Here is a 27416-nt window from a genome sequence, read left to right on the forward strand (position 1 = left end):
GAGAGAGGGGCATGAGATGGGGGGAGGGAGGGATAGGGGGAATCGCTGGAACACCTGGATAGGCTTTCTATAAGGCTGGGCTGGAGGTTCCTGAGGTAGGTATTGGGGGTTTACTGACAGAATGGAATCTCTAGGAGGCAGGATGGAGGTCTGCTCATTCCCAAAAGGTGGAAATGGGGGTTTAAGCAACAGTCATGGGTGAATATCTGCGATGATGGGAGATGAAGACCAAGCTGAGATGGGAGACACTTCATGAGACAGGTGGCTCCCAATAGGCAGAGATGGGGCTCATTGTGGTTGGAGGCAAATGAGAAGGGGTGGGAATCAGTGTTGCACAGCTGAGGCAGGGGTCTTGTGTTAGGTGGAGGTCCTAGTGACAGAGCTGGGTGGTCCGGGTTAGGTGGGGGATACTCTGTGCGGTGGATATAAGTTCCATGTTGCAAAATTGGGGGTCTCACTTGCAGGGGTGGGGGTGGCAAGTCCACTGTGGCAGAGATGGAGGTCCAGATAATATTACGGATCTAATACTCAACTGGGAGGTCCCCTGTGTGCGTCTGGGATGCGGTCCGTGTGCTGAGTTGCGGGTTCAAGTAAGACAGGGATGGGGGTCCACATGCCCCAGTGACTGGGTTACCAAGGCGGCCCCAGGGGAAGGGGCCATGGCTGAGTTTCAAGGACAGGGGGCTCGGCGGCGACTCCCGAGCGCCCCCTGGCGGCCCTGATTCCGCCGCGGCTCCCACAATGCTCACGTAGCCCCGCAGCGACTCTGGAGACGGCGGCGGCTCCAAGATGGCGCAGACGATTTTCGAGGCCCTGGAGGGTGAGCAGCGGCGGAGCCGGGGGAGGCGGCTGTTCCGCGTTGCACCCCCTCCCGCCGCGTCCTCGCAGCGCCCGGCCCAGGGCGCGCGGCGGCCGCGGGGCGGAGGGCGCCGGGACCGGAACAGCCGCGGGGCGGGAGGGGCACGGACGGGAACAGCCGCGGGAGCCGAGGCCCGGCGGTGGGGGGGTGGGCAACGGAACCGGAACAGCGGCAGAGCTAGGGCACAGTGGCGGGGGGCGGGGGCATCGGAGCAGAACAGCCGCGGGAGCCGAGGCTCAGCGCTGGGGGGACAACGGGACAGGAAGAGCGGGGAGGGAACGCCCTGGGGGCGAGCACGGGGCAGAGCTGCCGGGGAGGCATGGCCGGGGCCTTGGTCGTGGGGGAGGCCTCGGACAGGAACAGCGTCCACCCGCGAGGGCCTCGGGCCGGCGCGGGAGGGATTTCCTGGAGGGAACAGCCGGGGAGCCCGCGCACCCGCCAGGCCTGGAAGAGCTCGACGAAGGGTGCCGCTCCCGGGGGGACAATGGTTCGAGGGCGGGAGGGGCGTGGGGGCCGAAGCAGCCGAGCCAGGAGTCCTGACCACGAAGAACTTGCCTTGAGCGCCAACTGTGCCTCGTTCCCTGACATAGTCTCAAAATCAGACCTGGAAGGGATAGGTGCTACCTGTGCGCAAGGCCAGGACTTCGTGCTCACAGACCCAAAACAACAAACACTAGGTGCCTACTTTGTGCGCTGTGCTGGGGTGCTGAATTTTATAAACTCAGACCAAGAAACGATGAGTATATGGGTGTCAACGGTGTGCTTGGCTGGAACACAGTGCCCTCAGACGGAAACCTATAAACCCTGGGCACCAACTGATGGTCCTGTGCTTTGCAGGTTCCTAACATGGAGGTGGGTCTCAGACCCAGGGAACTGTGGGTTTTGGAGACAGAAAACACTGAAGGCCTCCATATGCACTCCTGGACATGGGTGGGTGGGAAGGAGCCTTACTGGCTTCAGGGCCGTGGTGCAGAGTAGATACAGGGGGGGATACAGACTGGAGAGGTGTGAATGTTCTTGGAGAGGTGTGATAAGATCAGTGTGCACATAATTAGGGTGCAGACTGAAAGTTGGCCCGACTAGTGGTATGTAGCTGAGACTGAGCCCCTTAGGAGATCTCTATGATGTCCCTTCACTTCTTGGGGGATCAGAGTTCTCACCATAAAATGTAGGTACCCTCACCCCATCTGGAGAGTTTCTATTTCAAGAATACTCACTGAGCCAAACACATTTCCTGCCCCACAGTGGGGGGCAGGAGGAGGCATAAAGAAATTATAGAACAAGCAAATATTGTAATTCTAGAATTATAGAAAAGTTAAGCCATAAAAGATTATCTTAGCTGGCATTTAGTGCTGATGTGGGTGATGGATGTGGAGGGCCAGGGTCAGTGTCAGGATCTGGGAGACCAACAGAATGGGGTGAGGCCTACTTTCTCTTTAGGTTTCATGGACGTCCTAGATGTTTGAATTTGTTCATGTACTGAGTGATGAGGAAATTAGAAGAAAAATCAGTTCCTAGAACAGTGTGGTACATGCTGGGCTTGGGCAAGGACAGCAGAACTGTGGGGATCCAGAGGTGACCCAGACAGTAGGAACTGCATTTGCAAAGCCCTGGGAGGAAGAGAGGTCTTCTAGGATTCACAGAAGTTCGTGTGAACAAGGAGCTAGAAATGAGACTTCTGAACTTTATCTTGGAATCAGTGTGGAACCAAGAAAGGGTTTTCAGCAGGGGAGCAACACAATCTGATGTATGTTTTATAAAGTTCACTCAGGCTGCTCTGAGAACACACTGGAGGGGGCAGAGTGGCAGCTGGGAGGTGAGTGAAGTAGCTGCAGTTGTCCTGCTGAGAACCGATGGTGGCCTGGGCCCCAGGGGGGACAGCCTCTCAGATGGAAGAAAGTGGATCTGAGAGAGGCAGTGGGAGCAGAATAGGCCAGATTTGCTGAGGGACTAGAAATGAGAAGAGGGCCGGGAAATAGGTTGGGGAAAGAGCGAAGGGGTGCTCCGGGGGCTGTGGCTGGGTGAATGGTGGTACCTGTTCTTGCTTATGAGGATTATTGGAAGAGGGAAAATTGAGGGGTGAGAGTGTCACATTTAGCTTGATTTCCATTTTAGATGGGCAGTATTTAAAAAAAAAAAAAAACCTTTTTCATTTTTAGCAGTCTTAGGTTCACAACTAAGTTGAGAGGCAGGTACAGAGATTTCCTGTGTACCCTCTGATCTCACACATGACTAGCCTCCCCCATTCTCCACGTAATTCGCCAGAATGGTACATTTGCTGCCAAGGATGAATCCACATTGACCCATCGTAATCACCCAAGTCCATGGTTTGTCTTAAGGTTCACTCTTAACATTTTTTTTTTTTGTTTAACATTTATTTATTTTTTAGACAGAGAGCGTGAACAGGGGAGGGTCAGAGAAAGAGGGAGACACAGAATCTGAAACAGGCTCTGAGCTGTCAGCACAGAGCCTGAGGCGGGGCTCCAACCCACGGACCGCGAGACCATGACCTGAGCCGAAGTCGGACGCTTAACCGACTGAGCCACCCAGGCGCCCCTTAAGGTTCACTCTTGGTGGTGCACATTCTGGTGGACAAGTGTGTAATAACATATATCCGTCATCACAGTGGCATCACAGAGGACTTTCACTGCTTTAAAGATCTTGTGTCCCTGTAAGCCTCTGGGTATCACCGATCTTTCGATTGTCTCCATAGTTCTGAATCTCTTCTCAGCCTTTTGGCTAAGATCAAGTGTCTGGCAGGCAGTATTATTCATTTACTTATTTATTTAAAAAAAATTTTTTAAGCTTTATTTATTTTTGAGAGAGCGAGTAGGGGAGGGGTAGAGAGAGAGGGAGACACAGACTCTAAGAAGCAGGCTCCAGGCTCTGAGCTGTCAGCACAGAGCCCAGTGCGGGGCTCGAACCCACAAACTGTGAGATTATGACCTGAGCCAAAGTCAGACGCTTAACCAACTGAGCCACCCAGGGACTCCTATTTATTTATTTTTAAACTTTTTATTTTTTATTTCAGAGAAAGAGCAAGCAGGGAAGAGGGACAGAGAGAGAGAGAGAGAGAGAGAGAGAGAATCTTAAGCAGGCTCCATACTCAGTGAGGAGCCCCATGTGGGGCTCAATCCCATGACCCTGGGATCATGTTCTGAGCTGAAATCAGGAGTCGGACACTCAACTGACTGAGCAACCCAGGCACCCTGACAGGCAGTATTTTTTATATTTATATTTATGTTTTTAAAATATTTGTTTGTTTTTGAGAGAGAGCGTGCGTGAGTGGGGGAGGCACAGAGAGAGGGAGACAGGATCAGAAAAGCACAGAGCCTAATGTGCGGCTCCAACTCCCAAACTGTGAGATCACCACCTGAGCTGAAGTCGGACGTTTAACCAGCTGAGCCACCCAGGCACTCCCAGGCAGTATTTTTTAAATAAAATATTTTATTTTGAAATCATTCTTTTTTTTTTTTTTTCATAAATTCGCATGTGGTTGTAAGAAATAATATAGAGAGATTCCATGTACTCTTTACTGGTTTCCCTCAATGTAACATTGTGCAAAACTATTTTATAACACAACATGCAGAACAGTTCCCTCACTGTCAGGTGTTGCCCATTTATAGCCACACCCACCTCTTTCCCCTCTCCCCTCATCTCTGATGTCTGTCCACCACTGATCTGTTCTTCAGTTCTAAAATTTTTGTCTTTTCAAGAATGTTATGTAAATGGGATCATATAGTATATGACCTTTGAGATTGGCTTTTTTCACTTATAATTCCCTGGAGAGTCACCCAAGTTATTGTGTATGTCACTAGTGTGTTCCTTTTTATTGCTGAGTCATATTCCACAGTGGGATATACCAGTGTGTTTAACCATTCACCCGTTGAAGGACATCTGAGTTTCCAGTTTTTTACTATTATGAATAAATAGTAGTATGAATGCTCATGTGCAGGTTTGAATACAAATGCTAATATACTCACAATCTTGCATAAAATGGATTTACTGAAGCTCATCCAGGGGAGCAAACCCCAGGTTTGAGACTCCAGATTTGGGGGACAACTAGATGGGGGGGGTGAGTGAGTCTCCCCAGGGAGAGTGTAAGAGGGAAAGGAGAGAGAATCCAGACAGAAGGAACCTTTCAAAATAGAAACTTTAGGGGACCGACAGAAAAGAGCAAAGGAGTCTGGGAAGGAGTGAGCAAAGGTGGGAGAAGACCCAGGAGGGGGGTATCCTAGAGCAGGAGAAGGGAGTGTTTCAAGGAAGGAACATCCAATGCTGACAGGTTTCTTTGGTGATTTTTGTGGAATGCTGGGGGTCAGAGCCTCACGAAGTGGGTGGAGGAGTATCGGGAGGTGGGCAGAGGAGATGGAGGGATGCTTGATGTTGAAGGAAGGAGAGATAGGAATATAGGTTCAAGAGAGGGCATTCTAGAGAGACCTGAGCGTGTGTAGCTGTTGATGGGAAGGAAAGGTTGCTGGCATACTGTGAAACAAGGGACCAGTTGGTGGAGAGTGGTTTCTGAGGGAGTAGGAGGGGTTGTAGGGAAGAGCTGGTCTCAGGAAAGACACAGCAAGCATTGTGACAAGAGAAAATATGAATTCACCTTGGCTGCAGGAACTAATGGTTCTAATTTGCATTGCCTTTAGAAGCTGGGGCAGGGGTCCAGGTAAAAGCTGAGAGGTTGGAAGCAGAGCACTGGCTGTGGGGACAGAGAGAAGGAGGCACTCTCTGGGTTTTTTGGAGAGGGAGGTAATGTGCTTTGGTGGCCACTTCGATGTGAGAACACCTGTCCTCCAGCTGGGGACATGGCTAGATAATGTTCTACCGTGAACCTCGGCAGTGACAACGGATTGGAAAACATGGAAGCACTCGGCTTCTCACGGGTGTCCCCACCATCAGTTCAGATTACACTGGTTACTGAGGAACTGAAAAGACAAGCACATGTTGGAAAACAAGGGAAGCAAGGATGGCCAAGTGCACAAATAAATTTGTTGTGGGGTGGGTGGAATAGGGTGGGGAGGACTTGGTAACATGATTTGTGGAGGGGCTATGTGATTTAGGATCAGACTCTCCAAGAGGAAGAGAGAAGCCCAATCTAGTAGTGGCTTAAACAGGCTAGTAGTTTATTTCTTTATTTCTCTCATACGGGAGTCCAGAGGAAGACGGTCCAGAGCTACAAAGGTGGCTGTGTCCTACAAGGTTCCCAGAGGCCCAGGATCGTTTCCAGCTTTTTGCCCTGCAATCCCTAGGGTATCACCCTTGTCCTCATGATCTGGGATGGTGGCTAGATTATTCACTATCGTATTCTTGTTCTAGGAAGCAGGATGGAGGATGGGGAAGAGAAGGACATCATGTGCCAGGCAGTTTTAAGAAAACTTTCTAGATGCTGCCATAGAACACCTTTCCTTATATCCCATTGTCCAGAATTTAGACATTCTGTAGCTGCAAGAGCAGCTGGGAAGTGTGATCTTTATTGTGGGGCCATATTATCAGCCAAAAACCTTGGGTTCTACTGCAGTGGAAGTAGGAGAGAATGTGCATCGGGGCACAGCCAACTGTCTTTGCCACAGAGGCCTTGCATTGGGTCTGGCTTGTAAGGGTGAAGTCAGAGACACCGTTTTGTTGTTGCTGTTTTTCAGGAATGGACAATCAGACTGTCCTGGCGGTCCAGTCATTGTTGGATGGCCAAGGAGCAGTCCCTGATCCAACAGGCCAGAGTGTCAATGCACCTCCTACTATCCAGCCACTGGGTGAGTATCTGCTCAGGTTCACCAGTGGGAAGGGTGAGTAACTCCCTGTGAAAAACAGGTGGGGCTCCTGAGAGCGTATGGGAATGAATTGCCTACTGTGGTCCTCTGGTATCTGAACCCTCTCCCCTCTCCCAGCCTGGATTTTCAGGCTCATGCTTTTCTCTGCTTAGCAATGAGGACACGCTTTCTCAATCATTTAGTGAACGTGGGGATTGTGACATAGGGAAGGTCTAGGCAATGGAGCTTGGCAGTGGTTGTACCTTTGACCCAGAAGTTATTTCTCAGCCTCCCTTCTATGGAAAGAACAGGCTGAGCATGAATCTCCAGTTTACTGGCCAGGCCCCTGAGACAGAGAGAGAAAGTAAGGAACTTTAAAGCTCTGTGTGAATCTGTGTATTTATTCATTCCACAAACAGTTTTGAATACTTGGGAACCATTCTGGGCACAGAGAGATGCCCACCTGGGTTTGAATCCTTATTCCCATAGTTCCTGGCTCTATGACCTTGGACACAAGTAGGTTAGCTTCTCTGTGCCCCAGTTTCCACATCTGTAAAGTGAGGATAATAGCCTTGCCTCGTAGAAGCCTTGTGAGGACACTTGGGATTTACCTTCAGCAGTTGTAAATAAGAAACATGAGTTTCTTGTGGTTTGTACAGATGAAAGTTTATTTCTCTGTTACATGAAGTCCTGATGTGCATTTGGGGTGGGGATGGTGAGACTCAGACCCTTTTTTCTTTTGGTTCTGTTGCCCTCTATCTGCAGTCTATGTTGGCTGCTCCAGCTTTTCACTTTCATTTCCACATTGTAGCCAACACAAAGGGAAGAAAGAACTTCCTTTTAAAAGGAAGTTGCATAGGGGCGCTTGGGTGCCTCAGTCACTTAAGTGCCCGACTCTTGATCTCAGCTCAGGTCTTGATCTCAGGGTCCTGGGTTCAGGCCCCCACTGGGCATGAAGCCTACTTTTAAAAAAAGAAAAAAAAAAAAAAGAAGTTGCATAGGCAGTATACTGTTGCCCTTGTCCTATTGGTCAGAATTTGGTCACATGACATGTTTAGCTGTAAAGGCTGGGAAATACAGTCTTTAATGAGATGGTCATGTTTCCCACTAAAATTTGTATTACTGTCTAAGAAGGAAGAGTAAATACTGAATGACAAATAGACATTCCTGCCATAACATGTCAAGTGCTTGGCACAGTGCATGGCCTGTGGTAGACCCTCAATGGGTGGTGTCAGCTATAGCTAATCATTCATTTAGTCTTCCACTCATTCAACAAATATGCCAGGATTATTGCAGTTCTGGTAGTAAGTAAGACTTATTTCCTCCCTTTCAGGGGACTCATAGTCTGGTGGTGCTGGGAAAAGTGTGATATGCGAGGAGCTGTGGTGACTAGCTTTAGGAAGGCTTCCTGACATTTGAGCAGAATCTTGCAGAATGAGTTGTTCTGAGAGAAGCAGCTTGGCAGAGAGAACAGGGCCTGCGGAGACATAGAAAGTCATATAGGCCATTTGGGGACTGGTGAACAAACTCAGGCAGGATAAAGATTCCAAATATCTCAACTTTGAAGTGCACCCACTCTACTATTTCTTGATTTCTGATTTTTTGATACCTGGGTAGTTGTGGCTGGATGTTCCTGCAGGTGCCTATGTGGTTTTGAAATCTCCCAGAAAGCACAATCTTGACATTTGTTACACGCACACTGAGTCATGGGTTGCTGTTAGGTTTGCCATGCTTATGGTCCAGCCGCAGGTTTTGTCCTGTTTCTTATTGTGATGCCCTCTCATTTATCTTCCCTTTTATCATTGTTCCTCTCCCTCTGCTACTGTATGGATGTGACCCCTAGATGATGAGGATGTCTTTCTCTGCGGGAAGTGTAAGAAGCAGTTCAACTCGCTGCCAGCATTTATGACCCACAAGCGGGAACAGTGCCAGGGGAATGCCCCACCCCTGGCCACAGTCTCACTGGCCACCAATAGCATCTACACGCCTTCAGCAGCACCCACAGCAGTCCAGCAGGCCCCACCTCCTGCCAATCGCCAGGTATTCGTTCGTTTGTTTGTTCATTCATCTGTTCAAGTCTTTTTTTGAGCATCCACTATGTGTCAGGCACTGTGTGGGCACTGTTTTGGACACGTACTTTTTTCAGGATGTTAAGCGCAGAGAGACGGGAGGTTTTGCCATTTTGTATATGGTACTTGGGGAAGAGCTCTGGGAAGAGGTGCCATATGAGCAGAGACCTAAGGAGGTGAGGGAATGAGTCATGCTGCTACTTTGGGGAAGAGTATTCCGGGAGGAGCTATCCGCAAGTACAAAGGCCCTGAGGTGGGAGTATGCTGGGTTTATTCCAGGAACAGCAAGGAGGTAGAGTGGCTGGAGCTGAATAAGTGAGGAGGAGGGTGGGAGATGATATGATCAGACAAGGCAATAGGGGGATCCTGGTGAGCATGTGGGCCTTACGGGCTTTTATCCTGAGTGAGATGGGAGCCTTTGCAAGGTTTTGAACACAAGAGGGACATAGTCTGGTTTACACCTGAACTAGATTACTCCGACTGCTGTACAGAGAATAGATTTTGATGAGAGTCAAGAGAGAGACCCAGGAAACGCGTTAGGGGGCCATTGTACCAATCCAGGCAGTAGGTGGTGGTGGCTCGACCAGGATGGTGGCAGTGGCGGTGGAGAGAAGGGAGGAGGTTTTGGAAGTATTTTGAAGGTGGAGCCACTAGAGTTTGTGGATGCATTGGATGTGAGAGATGAGATCAGGAGGAGTCCAGGGTGATCCATGGCAGAGGTGGAATTGCCATTTACTGAAGTGGAAGAAACAGCAAGATTTGGTGGGGCTGTCAGGAGTTCAGCTGGTTATGCTGGATTTGAGATGCCCATTGGACCTTTAAGTGGAGGTGGTAAAGATGCAGACAGATAACACAGGTCTGGAGGTCAGGGGAGAACAGAACACCCTGGGTCAGGGGCTCTTAAAGGGATTAAAGAATTCTTAGAAAAGAGGCTGGACAGGGGCACCTGGTGGCTCAGTCGGTTAAGCGTCTGACTTCGGCTCAGGTCATGACCTCACCGGTTCATGAGTCCGAGCCCGCGTCGGTCTCTTTGCTGCTAGCCTGGAGCCTGCTTCAGATTCTGTGTCTCCCTCTCTCTCTCCGCCCTTCCCCCACGCACACTCTGTCTCTCTCGAAAATAAATATTAAAAAAAATTTTTTTTTTAAAGAGGCTGGACATGTCTCAGGATGCCAGGTCAGGGGTCAAATTTCCTTCTGTCTTCCTCTTATCTCCTTATTCCTTTAAAACATCATCTCCGGGGCGCCTGGGTGGCTCAGTTGGTTAAGCGGCCGACTTCGGCTCAGGTCATGATCTCACGGTCCGTGAGTTCGAGCCCCGCGTCGGGCTCTGTGCTGACAGCTCAGAGCCTGGAGCCTGTTTCAGATTCTGTGTCTCCCTCTCTCTGACCCTCCCCCGTTCATGCTCTGTCTCTCTCTGTCTCAAAAATAAATAAACGTTAAAAAAAATTAAAAAAAAAAAAAAACAAAAACCAAAAAAAACATCATCTCCAAACGGGGGCGCCTGGGTGGCTCTGTCAGTGAAGCGTCCGACTTCGTCTCAGGTCATGATCTCACGGTTCATGGGTTTGAGCCCCATGTTGGGCTCTGCGGTGACAGCTCAGAGCCTGGAGCCTGCTTCAGATTCTGTGTCTCCCTCTCTCTCTGCCCCTCCCCCGCTCTCGCTCTGTCTCTGTCTCTCTCAAAAATAAAGATTAAAAAAAACTTAAAAAAAAAACATTATCTCCAAACAAAAAACATATCTCTATCTATTGTATAGACATAATTCCTGCCATCAGAATAAAAGCATTCACCCCCAGATTCAAAGGACTTGCAGACTGAAACTTCTCAGGTTGCCACAGGCATCTAACACAAAACATAATGATTCTTCCCACTTCTTGATTATGAGTTTGTTAGCAGAAAATATTCCCTCTCCCCACCCCACCGTTTTTTGTTTTTTTTTTTCCAGTAAAAGGAGAGCGGGAAATTCCTTTACTCCTGGGCAAGGACATAACTTTAGAACATAAGCAGTTGGCCCATAGGCAGACTTGAATCCCTGCTAAGTGACTTGGATGGATGTGGATATCTTTTCCCATTTTTTGTCAGCCTAACTAACGCATGTGACATTGTAAAAATACTTGTGAGCCAGGATCTACATTGCCTTTCCCGGACATAACATGGGGCATCATCTAACCTACCCAGGCTGTCCTTACGTGGTTGAGGGACTCTGGGGTCCGGGGGCCAGCTGCCGTGTCCCCAGAGGTCCCAAAGAAACAGGTGACCTAGGATGATGCCAAGAGCCTGTCAGTAAAGAAAAGCAACAAATAAAATAAAAACCCTTTACTTCTACTTTGAGAAGTCACTGTATGTTTGACACTCTCTTGTAGGGTCTGCCTCTCGTCCTCACCAGTACCCTCGAGAGCATATTATTTTTATTATCAATTTGTATGTTTGCAAGTAATACATATTTCCCATCTCCACTTTAAAAGTTAGAATGTTACAAATCAAGGTCCCTTTGGCACTATTCCTTTTCTCTGCCCCCCAGCTAACTATTGAAGGGTATCCTTCTTGATCTTTTTTTCTTTTTTAAGTTTATTTATTTATTTTGAGAGAGAGAGTGTGTGTGTGCACACATGGGAGGGAGTGGGGGAGAGATGGGAGGGTAGAGAATCCCAAGCAGTTTCTGCACGGTCAGTGCAGAGCCCAGTGTGGGGCTCAGACTCACGAACGGTGAGATCATGACCTGAGCTGAAATCAAGAATCAGATGCTTAACTGACTGAACCATTCAGGCACCCTTTGACCTTTTGAGATACTTTCACATACTTATTTAAGTGCCCACAGGAATTATATAGTACTTTTAATAGTACAATAGTACTTTTGTTTTAGAATTTTTAAATTAAGAATACGTAATCTGCACGTTGTTATGTAATTTTATTTTTCATGCAGTACTTTTAAATTTTTTTTTTTCAACGTTTTTTATTTTATTTTTGGGACAGAGAGAGACAGAGCATGAATGGGGGAGGGGCAGAGAGAGAGGGAGACACAGAATCGGAAACAGGCTCCAGGCTCCGAGCCATCAGCCCAGAGCCTGACGCGGGGCTCGAACTCATGGACCGCGAGATCGTGACCTGGCTGAAGTTGGACGCTCAACCGACTGTGCCACCCAGGCGCCCCTTCATGCAGTACTTTTTATCTGCTGTGTAGTATTCTGTCTTATGACTGTATTGTATTTTTTACTCCATTTCCCCTTTGATGGACACCAAAGTTGTTTCCAGTTATTCGCTATTAGACATAAGGCTGCATAGAATACCCTTGTTCATAGACTCCCTGTGAAATGTGTGAGTGTTTCTCTAGGAGAGATACCAGGAAGTATTATTGCTGGGTCATGGAGTATTTATCTTACAGGGAGGTATGACTTATTCTCATTTCATAGATAAGGAAACGGAAGTTCAGAGAGGTAGAGTGACTTGCCCAGGGCCACACAGCAGGGAGAAGCAGAGGTGGAAATGAAATGCAGGTCTATGGGATTCCAGAACCCAAGTCTTTTGCATCATGCACTGTTTCCTTCCAGAGCCTCAGACATGTCTCTTCTCTGTCTCTTTCTCATTCACACTACTCAGATCTCCACGTACATTACAGTACCCCCATCCCCGCTGATCCAGACGCTGGTGCAGGGAAACATCTTGGTGAGCGATGATGTGCTCATGTCTGCCATGTCAGCCTTCACGTCTCTGGACCAGCCCATGCCCCAGGGCCCCCCACCCGTGCAGGTAAGGACAGGGCCAGCTTCTCAGGGGGTCTTGATTCCAGGACTACATGTTAACTGCTATGGATTCAGAACCTTGTAGAAAGAAGAGGGGTTGGCCTTCGCTCTCTCTCATGCTGGAGAGAGACTGTCAGTAGCACCTTGGCCTGCCCCACTGTGGGTAGGGAAGCTGTCATTTCATTCGGGATCCAGAACATTACTTTGGGGTTTCATTGCCATTATCTGGCTACTTTGACTCCTTTTTTTTTTTTTTTTTAAATAAGTAGGCTCCATGCCCAGTGTGGGGCTTGTACTCATGACCTCACAACCCCAAGATCAGGAGTCACATGATCTCCTGACTAAGACAGCCAGGCACCCCTCCTATTTTTATTCTTAACAGAAATATTTCATGTCCATTGGGAAACAATAGAAAATACACAATAGGAAAATAAAAACAAAGTTTAATTACTCATAATCTGGAAACTAGAGAGACATGGTAACTGACTATAATGTATAGTTCTCTTTTGTTTTTTGTTTTTTTGCCTGCTCTACTGACTGAGCCAGCCAGGTGTCCCTGATCACTCTATTCTTTTTGCAACCTTTCTGTAGGTTTGAAAGTTTTCAGAATAAAAGTTGGGAGACACCTGGCTGACTCAGTAGAACATATGACTCTTAATCTCAGGGTTGTGAATAGCCTGTTGGGTGTAGAGATTACTTAAATCTTTTTTTTTTCATTAAAAAAAAAATGTTTATTTATTTATTTTGAGAGAGAGAGAGAGAGAGAGTGCGAGCCAGGGAAGGGCAGAGAGAGAGGGAGAGAGAGAATCCCAAGCAGGCTCCATGCTGTCAGCACAGAGGATGCGGGGCTCCGTCTCCTGAACATTGAGATCATGACCTGAGCTGAAATCAAGAGTCGGTCACTTAACTGACTGAGCCACCTAGGCGCCCCCAAAATAAAATCTTTAAAAAAATGACAAACAAAGAATAATGGGGTGCCTGGGTGGCTCAGTCGGTTAAGCGTCCAACTCTTTGATTTCAGCTCAGGGCATAATCTCAGGGTAGTGAGATCGAGCCCCGAGTGGGGCTCTGTGCTTGCAGTAGCATCTGCTTAAGATTCTCTTTCTGCCCCTCCCCTGCATGCATATGGACGTGCTCCCTTTCTCTCTCTCTTTCTGTCTCTCTCTCTCTCTCTCTCTCAAAGAATAAAAGTTGGGAAGTCAATCAATTAATCAACCATCCACACTCTCCACCCAAAGAAAACACTACTAGATTTTTGGTGCCTGGTTTTCCTGATCTTTGAATGCAAATAGAGATAGAAACAGCTTTTTATATAAATGCATTTATAATATGCATATCCGTGTAAATGGACCATGTTATACACACTGTTCCAAAACTTGCTTTTTTTATTTTGCCTTTTGCTTAAAGTCATTATCTATGCCTACAGTTCTTTTTTTTTTTTTTTTTTTAACATTTATTTATTTTTTAGAGACAGAGAGAGGCAGAGCATGAGCAGGGGAGGGGGAGAGAGAGACACACACAGAATCCGAAGGAGGCTCCAGGCTCTGAGCTGTTTGTTAGCACAGAGCCCGACGTGGGGCCTGAACTCACGAACTGCAGGACCATGACCTGAGCTGAAGTCGGGCGCTCAACTGATTGAGCCACCCAGGTGCCCCTATGCCTACAATTCTATATCAGTATTTCCCAAAATGCTCCTCAGAAGAGTGGCTCCTTGGGATTTTCTAATATAAAAAGGATCTCTGGTCAAACTAGCTTAGGGTGGAGGCATTCTACTTCTTCTCTTGCCCTGTTCCTGTTGTTTTCCTGCAACAAAACACTTTTGTTTTTTGTCATCCCAGGTTTTTCCCAAACCATGTTTGACTGTGGAACCCAGGGAACTGTAATTAAGAGGAGCACCCTTTATGAAATGCTGATCACCATCATATATATATATATGTGTGTGTGTGTGTGTGTGTGTGTATATATATATATATATATATATATATTTTTTTTTTTTTTTTTTTTTTTAAGTAAACTCTTTGCCTAGCATGGGGCTTGAACTCATGACCCACAGATCAAGAACTGCATGCTCTAGGGGCACCTGGGTGGCTCAGTGCGTTGGGTATCCAACTTGGGCTCAGGTCATGATCTCATGGTTCGTGAATTCAAGCCCCACATCTGTCTTTATGCTGACAGCTTGGAGCCTAGAGCCTGCTTTCAATTTCGTGTCTCCCTCTCTCTCTGCCCCTCCCCACTCACACTCTGTCTCTCTCCCAAATAAATACACCTTAAAAAATATATTAAAAAAAAAAAGTATTGAATGCTCTATCAACTGAGGCGGCCAGGCATCCCTGACCACCATCATTTTAATACCTATACAAGATTCCATCATGTGTGTGGACCATCCTGTATTTAACCAGGCTTCTGCTAATGGCCATGTAGGTCACTGCCATTTTTTGCTGTTATAAAAGCTACTGGAGAATCATCAACGTACAGATATCTTTGCCCATCTGCTTGATTATTTTTGTGAAATAAGTTTCTAGAAGTCAGTGGCTGTGTTTCAGGGGTCTACAGCTACCTACACATTCAGTGCCTCTCTAGAAAGACTCCCAGGACTTGGGATGGTTGTACTAGTGGTTTATTCCTGACAAAGGATACACAGCAGGATCAGCAAGGAGAAAAGACATCAGCTGGAATCTGGAGGAATCCAGGCCTAGGTTTCTACTGTTCTTCCTCTTGTGGACATAGGGAGAAATTACGCAAAACACTTCTTTCTTAGTAATCTCCACACCCAACGTGGGGTTCGAACTTACAAACCCGAGTTCAAGACTTGTATGCTCTTACCAACTGAGCCAGCCAGGTGCCCCACAAAACGCTTTTTCCTTCAGCAGTGAAGAGCAACAATGTGTATGCATGCTTCCGCCCAAGAAGCACACCTGCAATTCAAGGGCCAGGACTTTTATTGGGGATTGGTCGTGTGGGCGCCACCGTGACCAAAAGTCCATACTCCTAGAAGGAAAGGAGGTGTTCACCATAGATCACACTGCCCGTACAACAATCTAGGTGATCTGGTACAGAGTAGTCAGTGCCCTAGTGAGCAAAACAGCCTCACCGATATAGGCAGCCTTCTACGAGGCAGGTTCTCAGATGCCGTTCAAGAGCCGGTCCTACAAGCAAGTCCTCCTAAAACAGCAACACCGGGGCTGCTGTATGGGCCCAGCCCTGTACAAGCTGAGCCATTTTTGTGGACTTTCATTGAGAAGAGGGGTAACAGCGCCTGGCTGACGCTTCCTCTGTATTCTTCCATGAGTGTTTCCGTGCCTCCTGTCAGCCCTGTCCTCTGAGCTGCCTTGTGAGGGGCTCCTCTTTCCACGTGGCTGGCTAAGACAGATGTCCTTCCTCACTGGTATCAAGAGGGTGTGGCACTTTAATTTTCTCTTCTGATTGCAGAGCAGCCTGAACATGCATTCCGCACCCAGCTACCTCTCCCAGCCTCCGCCACCTCCCCCACCCCCTCCACCACTGCCCCCACCCCCACCACCCCAGCCCCCACCACCCCCGCCCCAGAGCCTGGGCCCCCCCGGGCGTCCCAACCCTGGCGGAAATGGCGTGGTTGAGGTGTACAGTGCCACGGAGCCCCTGGCTGGGAGTGGCACAGTGGAGATCCAGGCATTGGGAATGCAGCCCTACCCACCCCTGGAGGTGAGCAGAGGCCGGGGCTTGGGGGGAGGGGAAGGAACTGGTCACGGTCATCATGGGTAACCGGAACTTTTCCTGAGCACCAGCTCTGTGCCACATGCTGTGCCTGAGACAAAATCAGATCAGGGAGAGATCACATCATGGGAGAGAATCAAGCCATTTAATTTAATCAAGCCATCATGCCCATAAACGTGAAATGCGAACCATGAGAAGGTGGCACGAAGCAGAGGGTTGTGGCAGAAATACAAGCTGCCCTCAGGAAGTCCTCAGAACAGTCAGAACACCTGTGTTTTAGGGAGAGGATTCCAAGAAGTGATCGATGTGATCATTGGTCAATGATCAGTTGACCAGTGATCAATCTTACATTTTGAACAAGCTAGATGTATGGGTTAGTTATGGCCGAGGAAGAAATAGCCACAGAACCTCAGTGGTAGATGGCAAACCATGTTTATTGTTCTCGCATCTATGCGGCTTGCTTTGGCAACTCTGCTGATCTTGGCTGGGCTCTCCCAGGTGTCTGGAGATGGCAGCTGTCAGCTGCTCTAGGATGGCTGGGGTGGGACAAGTTGGCCGACCCCGCTCTGCTCCAACGCATCTGTTAGCCTCCAGCGGGTTAGCCAGGCATGTTCTTACTGCAGTGGTGGGGGTGCAGGAACACAAGCAGAAATGTTCGAGGGTACCTCTTGAGGCTTAGGCTCGTACAGTGTCCCGTCTGTTGGTCAAAATAGGTCACAAGGCCAGCTTAGATTTAAACAGTAAGGAAACAGATGCCACATCTTGATGGAAAAAGCTGCAAAATCACACTGCAAAGGGCATGGGTCCTGGGAGGGGTAAAGAACTGAGGCCATTATGCAATCAGTGTACCATATGTACCACACTGATTCCCTGCTGAAGAGCTCTGAGCTGTAAGTTCAGGGTGCTAAGAGTTCAGGACCTTCCCAGACACCAGTGCTGACTCATACTCAGTCTGGCCATACAGACATTCCATGTCGGGGAGCATGTATATCTAAAGAGAACCAGAGCAATGGGAAAATTCTACCACCAGCCATGTGAGGTGATGAGAGCCTGCAGGAGATTCGCCCTAGCCTGAGGGAATAGAGCAAGCTTCCTTTTGTTGACTTAAAAAAAAATTTTTTTTTTGAGTCAGTGAGCTGCCGAGAGACTAAATAGTGGCCCGGTAGGTGAAGGGGCCAGCCCCGGAGGAGCCTTCCCATGGAGATGAGGGTGCTCTTTGAGCACAGGGCCTGAGCCTTCTTTGTTTTGGCAGCCTTAGCACCTAGCGGAGTACCTGGCCTGTGGTACACCCGTAGTAGGTATCTGAAAATCTGAAATAGGGCCCTCTGACTTCAGTCTCCTCTCCTCTGAAATGGGAACTCCCCTTGTAGAGCTGTTGAGGGTAATGAGAGCAAACCCAGTGGCAGTCACATAATTTCTCAGTAATGACTTGAAAGGTGAATTCATCCATGTGATACCTATTTACTGAGTGCTGTACTGGTCAGGAAAGTAGGAACCCTTCTAGGTATTTCTGGCAGAGGGATTTAATACAAAAAGTCAGGTGCTTACAAAGCTGACTTCAGAAGGGCGAGATGGAGCAAAAGGCAGAGTGGGCGAGCGGCACTGATTTTCAGGTTCACGGTTGTTGCTTGGCCCAGAGGGCCAGGAAGCTACTGCTGCGCCCAGAGGTGGGGAAGCTTTAGGATTCTGTTGCTGCCCTGCCATCCTTGAGGCTGGTGGCCAGGAAGGGAATGTAGAGTTCAGCCAGCCCCTCCAACACTCAGGACTGCAAACCTTGTCTCCCACCACGGCTGCCAGGGGAAAGCAGTTTCTACTTCCCCTCTGCCTTCCAAATCTCATGCAGGTGCTTCTCATGGGCAGAACCTAATCTATGCTCAGAACCTTGCTGGCAAGGGAGTCTGGGAATGCACGTATCAGGGGAGGGCATGGAAGGGTGTAAGAATGGTGCCAAGGGCCAACAGACAAGATCCAACAGAAGCACCTACTGGTACCATATCAGATGCCCAATACATACATCTACTGATGTCAACTCTTTTGGTTCCTGGACCCAATTCCAAAGCTGGGTGGGGTCCGCCCCCCCCCCCCCCCCCCAGCCAATGCCAAGCAATTCTCAGACACCAGTGCAGTGTCTAACAATTCAACTCAATTCTGATGTCATAAGCCCAGAGATCACAGCAGATTCCACAGGTTAAGGGTTCAGTCCTGCAAGACTGCCCTCACCCTCACTTTATCCCGTTGCAAGCAACCTGTGCTTCTGACGGACAGGCTACAGATTGGAGGTTCCAGCGACCTCCTCCTTAGGCTCTGTTAATTTGCTAGAGCAGCTCATGGGACTCAGGGGAACATTTACATTTGCCAGTTTGTTAAAGGATGTAATAAAAGATAATGAATCAACATCTCAGTGAAGAGACACATAGGGTGAGGTGTGGGGAAAGGGAAGTGGATCTTCTGTGCCCTCTCTGGTTGTGTCACTCCCTCCACACTTCCCTATGTTCATCAGCCTGGAAGATGTCCAGACCCAGTCCTTTGGGGTTTTTATGAGGCTTCGTTCCATAGTCACGGTTAAGTCATTGGCTATTGGCTGATTCAACCTCCAGCCCTTCCTCACTCCCCAGAGGTTGGGGTTTGGGACTGAATGTTCCAACCCATCAGTCATGTGGTTGGTCCTCTTGGCAACCAGCCCCCCACCCTTGGGTCAGGGCCAAAAGTCACTTTTGTTAAAAAAAAAAAAAAAAAAGTCACTTTCATTAATAATAAGACAAAAAAAGACACCTATTTCACTTTTATGGCTCTGAAGCATTTCCAGGAACTGTGGATGAAGGCCAAGTATATGTGACAAACATATTTTGGTCATCTGAATGAACAAGTATGCGTTTCTTATATATCATTATGTTATAATGCATACATGAATTCATGGATTCAAAAATATTTATTGAATGCCTATTTTGTGCCAAGGATTACTCCAGGCTTTGAGGACTAAATAAAAGTAGACCAAAAGTCCCTGCCTTCACGGAACTAGGCAGGTAATAGATAAGTGAGTAAAATACATAATTTGCTAGCGGTAAATCTACAGAGAAAAATAAAGCAGAGAAGGCTAGGGAGTGAAATTTTGGATAGGCCAGCCTGGAAAAACCAATGAATGAGGAGTACATCACTGATTTAATGAATTCTTCACAGTGCCCCAGTGTCATGATGTAAGCTTAGTGTTAACTAGGTTTGAGTGGCTCAGAATTTATTTGGTATGTCAGTTCTCAGTTGAAAGCTGCTGGCTGGTGTGGCATCAGGCAGGGTCAGTTCGGGAGGGGGTTGCTGATGAGGGCGCAGCCCCTCCTGACTTCCTGGTTCTCCTGTGCTAACAAACTGCTGCTAGTAACAGCAGTAATGGCAATAAGAGCAGCTAATGTTTATTGAGTCTTTACCATATGTCAGGCACCGTTCTAAGCTCTTTACATGTTAACTCATCTAACCTCACAACAACCCAGCGAGAGGAACACTCTGATTATCCCCATTTTACAGATGTCAAGCTGAGACAGAGATGTTGAAAGACTTGCCCAAGGTCACTTAGAAAATAAGTGGCAGAATCAGCATCATTTGAACCCAGATGGCCTGGCTCCAACGCTGCTTCTAGCCTACTGGCTCCATGAAGTTCTAAGGGATTAGGATGGTGATGTAGGCGGGAAGTGGCTGAGATTAGCCAGGGCTACAGTGAGCGTCCCCCTGGCTGGTACAGCTCTTCTCCATCCTTCCCAGTCCTCTCTCCCTAATTGTGCTGTCCTTCTAGGTGCCAAACCAGTGTGTGGAGGCTCCAGTATACCCCACCCCTCCGGTTTACAGCCCCGGCAAACAGGGATTCAAACCGAAAGGACCAAACCCTGCCGCCCCCATGACCAGCGCCACTGGGGGCACGGTGGCCACCTTTGACTCCCCACCAACGCTGAAGACCCGAAGGGCCAAAGGTGCCAGTGGACTCCCAGAAGGTGGGCCTGCAGCCTGTGATGGGCATCGTTCCTCACCATTATCCTGTCCATTAGGCTGCTTAGTTCTGGTCTTTCCTTTTATGATGGTTAGGATTGAGTTTGGTTGCATGTAATGGAAAATCCAAATTAGAGTGACTTTAAAATGATAGAGTTTTATTTATTTATTTTTTTGCCTGTGGGAAACGAGACCAGTGGCAGGCAGTCTGGAAATTGTGTGCCTGTATGGTCATCAGGCCCCCACATTTGTGTCTTTCTGCTCTGCTGTCACTAGAGCAGAGCTTCTGTTATCAGGGTGCCTCATCGACTAATATGGCTGCTGGAGTTCCAGTCATCAATTTCATATTCCAGGCAGTAAGAAGGATAAAAGGGGCATCTCCCAGCTTCCAGAATTTCTGCATGATGCTTTTATTTACATCTCATTGGTCTCAACTTAGTCACATGAGCCTGTCTAGCTGTAAAGGAAGCTGAAGTGTCACTTTTAGCCAGGAACACTGATGTTCCCATTATGCAGGGGATTTATGAGGAGCAAAGGGGGGCAGTGGATATCAGGCAGGCAAGCAACAATGTCTGTCGCCCCTTCAGAGATGCTAGCAAGGGACAGGAGGAGTGTCAGAAAGTGGTGGTGGAGAGGGAGGACACAGAAATCAAGAATTTTTCAGGGGCTTTCCAGTCAACTACCTCCAACCTTCCTTTCATAAATATCTGTGTGCCAGAGTCAGCATCAGGTACTGAGGATCCAGCATTGTGGTCCATGATTTCTCTGACCTCCGTTACAGTTAATGGAAGAGACAGACAGGGAAAACAGGATAACCGTTTATGGGTTGCTCCAGGCAGGAGATTGACAGGGTTCTATGATTGAGAATACTGGGGAGAGACTAGAAAATGCCGCTACCTATCCATCTAGGGATGAGAAGGAAGCAGCTTTGTGGCCCTCTGAGGGATGAGCACACCAGGCAAGGGGGAATAGCTGGTGTAAAAGCCCTGAGGTGGGACCATGCCTGAGGTCTTTCAGGGTTAGAAGGAGCCCACCGCAGCTGGATGGAGAGAACGATGAGGTTAGCAGGAAGCAGAGGATGCATAGCCCTGTAGGCCCCAGCAGAGAGGTTGGCTTTTATCCTAGGGCAGAGGGGAGCCTTTTGGGGGTTCTCTCTCTCTTCCAGCCAGAGCATGTTCCCTGGGCTTTCCTCCTCCAGGCACTGTGAGAGGCTCACTCCATCCCGTGCATTTGGGGATCTGGACCTCCCAGAGTCTGGGCTTTCTGGCCCCAGGCCCAAGGGGTAGAGTGTCAGAAGGCTGCTCTTGTTGCCCTCAGTTGTACCCTTCCCTCACCTTCCCCTGCCCCCACCTTGTTTTTCAGCTGCAGGGAAGCCAAAGGCTCAGAAACTCAAGTGCTCATACTGTGACAAGTCGTTCACCAAAAACTTCGACCTTCAGCAGCACATCCGCAGGTACCACCGGGTGTGGTGGGCCAGGTGGCTCTGGCGGGGGCGGTGGGAGGGCATCCACAGTAGAAGCAAGGCTCCCCGCCCAGGCCCCTTGGCCAGGGTGGTGACCAAGGCCCCATCCATCCTGTCGTGGTTCTCAGACCATTGGGCCAAGTCAGGATGGTTTTCCCTCTGCTGTTGGGAGCAGCAGGAGGGATCTGTGAAAGCTGTAGGGCCCGTCCGCTCTAGTGGGGACAGTCCGAGTGGGGCGAGGTGAGGGGAGAAATGTACTTGAACTGTAGGACCTTCACAGGTGTGAGGGGTGCCTCAGTCCTCACCTCTGCAGAAAGGACCGACCTCAAGAGCTGCCATGATCTGCGAATAGGACTACGAGTTCTGCTCACTCGGGACAAACCGTGATCCCTCCTGTCCCAAGAACACACAGGGAGCCCCTCTGGGCCCGGGTTTTTCCATCTGTGAAGTGGAGGGGTGAACTTATTTGGTGTTTCTCACAGAACGAGTTGCGTTGGTACCTGAGATGATTTTAGGTGGTTTGTAGATATGGTGTTGAGAAGTTCTGAAGGATACAGGAAATTATTCAAGTATTCGCTTTTTGGTTTCTTTCAGTCCTTAGAGAATCAAAGGAGAAAGCCTCAGTCTAGTGCTAGTCTGTCCTGAATGCCTCTCCTATACTTGCTCGTCTTTTATAGCAAAGAGAGAGAGGAGAGAGCACATGGATGCGTGTGCACGTGCACAGGCTCAGATTCCAGTCATGGCAGGCAGCAGCTTCTCACTAGACTAGGGCGTCTCAGCCTTGGCACTGTTGACGTTTTACATCACATCATTCTTTTCTGTGAGGGGCTAACCTGAGCCTGGCAGAGCGTTTAGCTGCATCCCTGACCTCTAACATGAATTAGATGCCAGCAACACCCCTCACACCTCACCTGTAACAACCTGAAATGTCTCCAGACATTGCTGAATGTCCTCTGAAGGGCAAAATCAAACTCGGTTGAGACCCACTCATCCACACTAGTGTGTTCAATAGAACTTTCTGCAGTGATGGAAATGCCCAAATTGGCACTGTACCCAGTAGGGTAGCCAATAACCACGTATGGCTGTTGAGCACTTGAAATGTGGCCAGTATGACTAAGAAATGGAATTTTTTCTTTTAAATTTAAATCATCCTGTGTGGCTTGTGTCAACCTTACTGGACAGTGCAGCTTTGGGTCTTAATACTGTTTTTTAAATTGTTGCATTTTTTTTGGTTACTTTGTATTTATGACAAGTGGTTTTCCATACACAATAACAACAGGAAGCTCAATTTTTAAATTATTTTGAGTTTTAAAAAAGTGGGTTGATTTGAAGGAAAATACTAAATAATGATACAAATGCTGTGCTGTGACTATGCTATTTCTCCTTCAAATAATAAATCCCTATTTAGGGGCACCTGGGTGGCTCAGTTGGTTAAGCATCTGACTTCGGCTCAGGTCATGATCTCACAGTTGGTGAGTTCAAGCCCCGAATCGGGCTCTCTGCTGTCAGCACAGAGTCTGCTTCAGATCCTCTGTCCCAGTCTCTCACTGCCCCCCGACCCCGCCCCTGCTCGCCTTCTCTTTCTTTCTCTCCCTCTCAAAAATAAATAAACATTTAAACAATAATAACCATAAATCCCTATTTGGATGGGCTTAACCAGTTAGGAAATGTTTTCTTTCACAGTATGAGATGGCCACAGAGAAGGTCAGCTCCAGGCTGGTTGACTCAGTAACTCAGTAATGTCACCAAGAGCCCGGGATCTTTCTGTCTCTGGACTGCCTGCCTCAGCAAGAGGGCTTGACTTCATGGTGTCAAGAATGATGGCCAACAGCATCTCTGTGTGGGCCTTGTTGGGGGCTGTGAGCTCCTATGTTGAGGTCACATCCTGATTCCTACGTAAGGTGCTGACAAGCTTTGTTTCCTACAGCCACACCGGTGAGAAGCCCTTCCAATGCATTGCATGTGGCCGTGCCTTTGCCCAGAAGTCTAATGTCAAGAAACACATGCAGACTCATAAGGTGTGGCCCCCAGGGCGTAGTGGTGGCACTGTCTCTCGCAACTCTGTAACTGTACAGGTCATGGCCCTCAACCCCAGCAGGCAGGAGGACGAGGAAAACACAGGTAGGTGGAAGTGGGGAATACCATCGTTCCCGTACCTATCCTCGGAAGCTTCATGGGTTTTATTCCTAGCTGTGTGACCTTGGGCAATCTCCTTGACCTCTCTGGGCTTCAGTCTACTTTATGCATAAAATGGGGCATCACATGAAAGGAGGGATGGCAAGTATGCGTGGCAGACTGTCTGTCCTGACTCTTCTTCTGCACTTCTCAGTGACTTCCTTTCCTGGTTTTCTCCACAGGTTTGGGCCAGACCCTGTCGGGTGCCCCACAGCCCCAGGCCTTGCCCACAGCAGGTGAGGATGAGGGGGACAAGCTGGAGGCCAAGCAGGTGGTCCTCATCGATAGCTCCTACCTGTGCCAGTTCTGCCCCAGCAAGTTCAGCACCTACTTCCAGCTCAAGTCCCACATGACCCAGCATAAGAATGAGCAGGTAGGTGAGTGGTGGGCAGCGGGAGGCCACAGCCACCCTAGTTGTGAGCACTGGCTGCTGCTGAGGTCTTGAACACTGCCCAGAGAGGGACGGGAGTGGGCCTCAGTTGCCGTGAGCTACCATCTAACCACCGGGATGGGCAGGCCAAGCTTCCCCTCGCTGGGTGGGGCTAGTTCACTGGGCCATTATGGTGCGAGGCCAAGGAAGGAAGCCCATCTCTTATTAGGGGTCATATAATGGAGGAATTGGACATGAGAAAAATTCTTAATACCCCAAGAAACTTTAATGTCTAAAAACCTACCCATGGGGATATAGGACCACAGTCTTTTTTTTTTTTTTTTTTTTAATTTTAATGTTTATTTATTTTTGAGAGAAAGAGTGTGAGCAGGGGAAGGACAGAGAGAGGGAGACACAGCATCCGATGCAGGCTCCAGGCTCTGAGCTGTCAGCACAGAACCCGACACGAGGTGGAACCCACAAGCCACTAGATCGTGACCTGAGCCAAAGTTGGACGCTTAACTGACTGAGCCACCCAAATTCACCTTTTTTGAAATGTACACTTCAGTGGTTTTCAGTTTATTGATAAATTTGTGCATCCATCACCACTATCTAATTCCAGAATATTATCATCATCCCAAAAAGAAGCCCTATACCCATTAGCTGCCACTCCCCCCTTTCCCCAGTCCCTGGCAACCATTAAAACTATTCTTTGTCTCTATGGATTCGCCTATTCTGGACATTTAATATAAATGGAATCACATGATATTTGGCCTTTTGACATCATGTTTTTAAGGTTCACCCATGTATTAGCATGTATTGGTACTTCATTTTTATGGTAGAATAATATTCCATTATATGGCCATAGCACATTTTGTTTATCTTTTCATCAGTTAATGGACATTTGGGTTGTTTCTGCTTTTTGGCTATTGTGACTAACGCTTCCATGGACATTTGTGTACAAGTTTTGTCTAAACATACATTTTCAGGGGCGCCTGGGTGGCGCAGTCGGTTAAGCGTCCGACTTCAGCCAGGTCATGATCTCACGGTCCGTGGGTTCGAGCCCCGCGTCGGGCTCTGGGCTGATGGCTCAGAGCCTGGAGCCTGTTTCCAATTCTGTGTCTCCCTCTCTCTCTGCCCCTCCCCTGTTCATGCTCTGTCTCGCTCTGTCCCAAAAATAAATAAAAAACGTTGAAAAAAAAATTAAAAAAAAAAAATAAACATACATTTTCAGTTCTCTTGGGCATCAACCTACGTGTGGAATTGCTAGATTATATAGTAACTCTATTCCAGTCTTTATTTTTTAAAATAAGTTTTATTGTTATTTTTTCTTCTTATAAAAGTATCATGGATCCAATATAGAATTAGAAAATTCAGAAAAACCTAAAGAATGTATAGGTTTAAAGAATGCATTTATTATATGCTGGGCACCCTGCTAAGTGCTTTACATTCAATATTTTATTTAATCTTCATAACCTTAGAGATAGGCATTTTCAGTATACGCAAATGAAGAAACTGAGGCCCAGAGGGGTGAAATGACCCATCCAGAGTCACACTGCCAGTAACTGACTGGGTCAGGGTTCAAAGCCAAACCCTATGTCAGTAACCACCTTGCAATGCACCATCCCAAGAATGCAGCACAAAATCCAGCATATTTTGTGGAGCTCCTGGGGTATTATTGTTATTATAATTGGGATTGGTCTACACATATTATTTTGAATTGTGCTTTTTCTTCTGATAGTGCTTTTTTTTTTAAGCTTTTTCTTTTGGATGAATTATAGATTCATAGGAAGTTGCAAAGATGGTACTGAGATGTCCCTTATGCCCTTCAGTCAGTTTCCCTTGGTGGTTACATCTTACATAACGACAGCATGATACCGAAACTAGGAAACTGACATTGGCATGCAGTATGTGTATGGTTCTGTGCCATTTTACCACCTGTGCAGGTTTGCAGGTTTGGGTAGCCACCACTGCCATCACGGTACAGAACTATTCCATCACCACAAAGACCTTCCTTGTGCCACCGCTCATTAGTTACACCTACTCTCCTCTTCCCTAACATTTTTAACTTCTGGAAACCACTCATCAGTTCTCCATCTTCGTGAGTTTGTCATTTTGAGAACATTGTACAAATGGAATCATCCATACTGGGCCTTTTGAGATTTTTTTTTTAATTTTTTTTTTTTAGCATTTGTTTATTTTTGAGAGAGAGAGAGAGAGAGAGAGAGAGTGTGCACAAGGAAGGGGCAGAGAGAGGGGGGTACAGAGACTCTGAAGCAGACTCCAGGCTCTGAGCTGTCAGCATAAAGCTAGATGCAGAACTCAAACTCATGAACCACGAGATCATGACCTGAGCCAAAGTCAGATGCTCAACTGACTGAGCCACCTAGGTGCCACGAGATTTTTTTTTTAATAAGCATAAATTCTCTTGAGATTTGTGCTTTCTATTTTTTAACCTAATTTTATCTTCTGAGAATTTTCTCATGTCGCTAATTTTAAAAAACATAATTTTTAACAGTTGTACTTTTAAAAATCCCATTGTTTTAACATTTTGGATATTAACTGTATTTTGCTATTGTAAACAAAACTACAGCGAGCAACACTGTAATCAAATATTCATCCAAATCTCTGGCTTATATCTTAGGATTGGTTCCCAGCAGGGGGGTTGATGAAATTAAGTTAGGATACCCATGGGGCAAATCATAGGAAACTTTGACTCAGACTGCTAACACAATTAAGAGGTTTATCATTGCACATAACAAGAAAATACAAGATTGGGCAGCTCCAGGCCTGAAACAGTCAGTTGACTCAATCCAACATCAGGAACTCTGTGTCCTTCCCACTCTTGTCTCTGCCATCTCAGGGTATGACCTTGTTCTCTACTGATGGCTTATCTGTGGTTATGGGATGGTAGTCACTCTTTCTAGGCAGCAGTCCAGATACAGTGTTATCCATGAGCAAAAAGGGGCTCGCTTCTCTGTGCCTTTTTTAGGGGCAAGAAAATTTCCTAGAAGCCCTCTGTAGATCTCTCATTAGTTGGAGCTACTGTATGCACTCAGTCACTTAGGAATTCATTATTACTTGCAAATAATAAGACAACTAGCTTACTAGTTAGGGTTTTACTTCCCTCATGTTATAAAAAGCTGTAAGTAGTCAATGTTGGGCTTATATAGCAGGTCAGATATGTCATCATAGACTCAGGCTTCCCCTAGTTTTCGGCCCTACCATTCTGAGCATGTGACTTTTCTCCTCAAGGTTGCGTAGTGGCTGCTGTATCTCCAGTCATCACATCTGGATTCCAGTCAGGACAATTGAGAAAAGCAGAG

The 27416-nt window shown here is 47.6% G+C and overlaps 1 protein-coding gene across 3 annotated transcripts in view; it reads left to right on the forward strand.

The window, feature by feature from the left end:
• Window positions 1-715: 715 nt before the first annotated feature.
• The window catches only part of ZNF341 (zinc finger protein 341), a 47627-nt gene continuing 20926 nt past the window's right edge, over window positions 716-27416 (forward strand). The window contains exons 1-9 of one of the 3 annotated variants that reach the window (XM_086702005.1): window positions 716-820; window positions 6502-6612; window positions 8453-8649; window positions 12276-12425; window positions 15848-16099; window positions 19893-20088; window positions 21446-21536; window positions 23473-23666; window positions 23903-24093. In XM_086702005.1, the coding sequence (XP_086558131.1) occupies window positions 790-820; window positions 6502-6612; window positions 8453-8649; window positions 12276-12425; window positions 15848-16099; window positions 19893-20088; window positions 21446-21536; window positions 23473-23666; window positions 23903-24093 (1413 nt within the window). In that variant the 5' untranslated portion in view covers window positions 716-789. The remainder of the gene's footprint in view (window positions 821-6501; window positions 6613-8452; window positions 8650-12275; window positions 12426-15847; window positions 16100-19892; window positions 20089-21445; window positions 21537-23472; window positions 23667-23902; window positions 24094-27416) is intronic. The other 2 variants (XM_086702006.1, XM_086702007.1) reach the window with 2 other exon arrangements.

The sequence above is a fragment of the Puma concolor genome, chromosome A3 (assembly GCF_028749965.1).
Source record: "Puma concolor isolate L17-30 chromosome A3, mPumCon1.1.hap2, whole genome shotgun sequence".
NCBI lineage: Eukaryota > Metazoa > Chordata > Mammalia > Carnivora > Felidae > Puma > Puma concolor.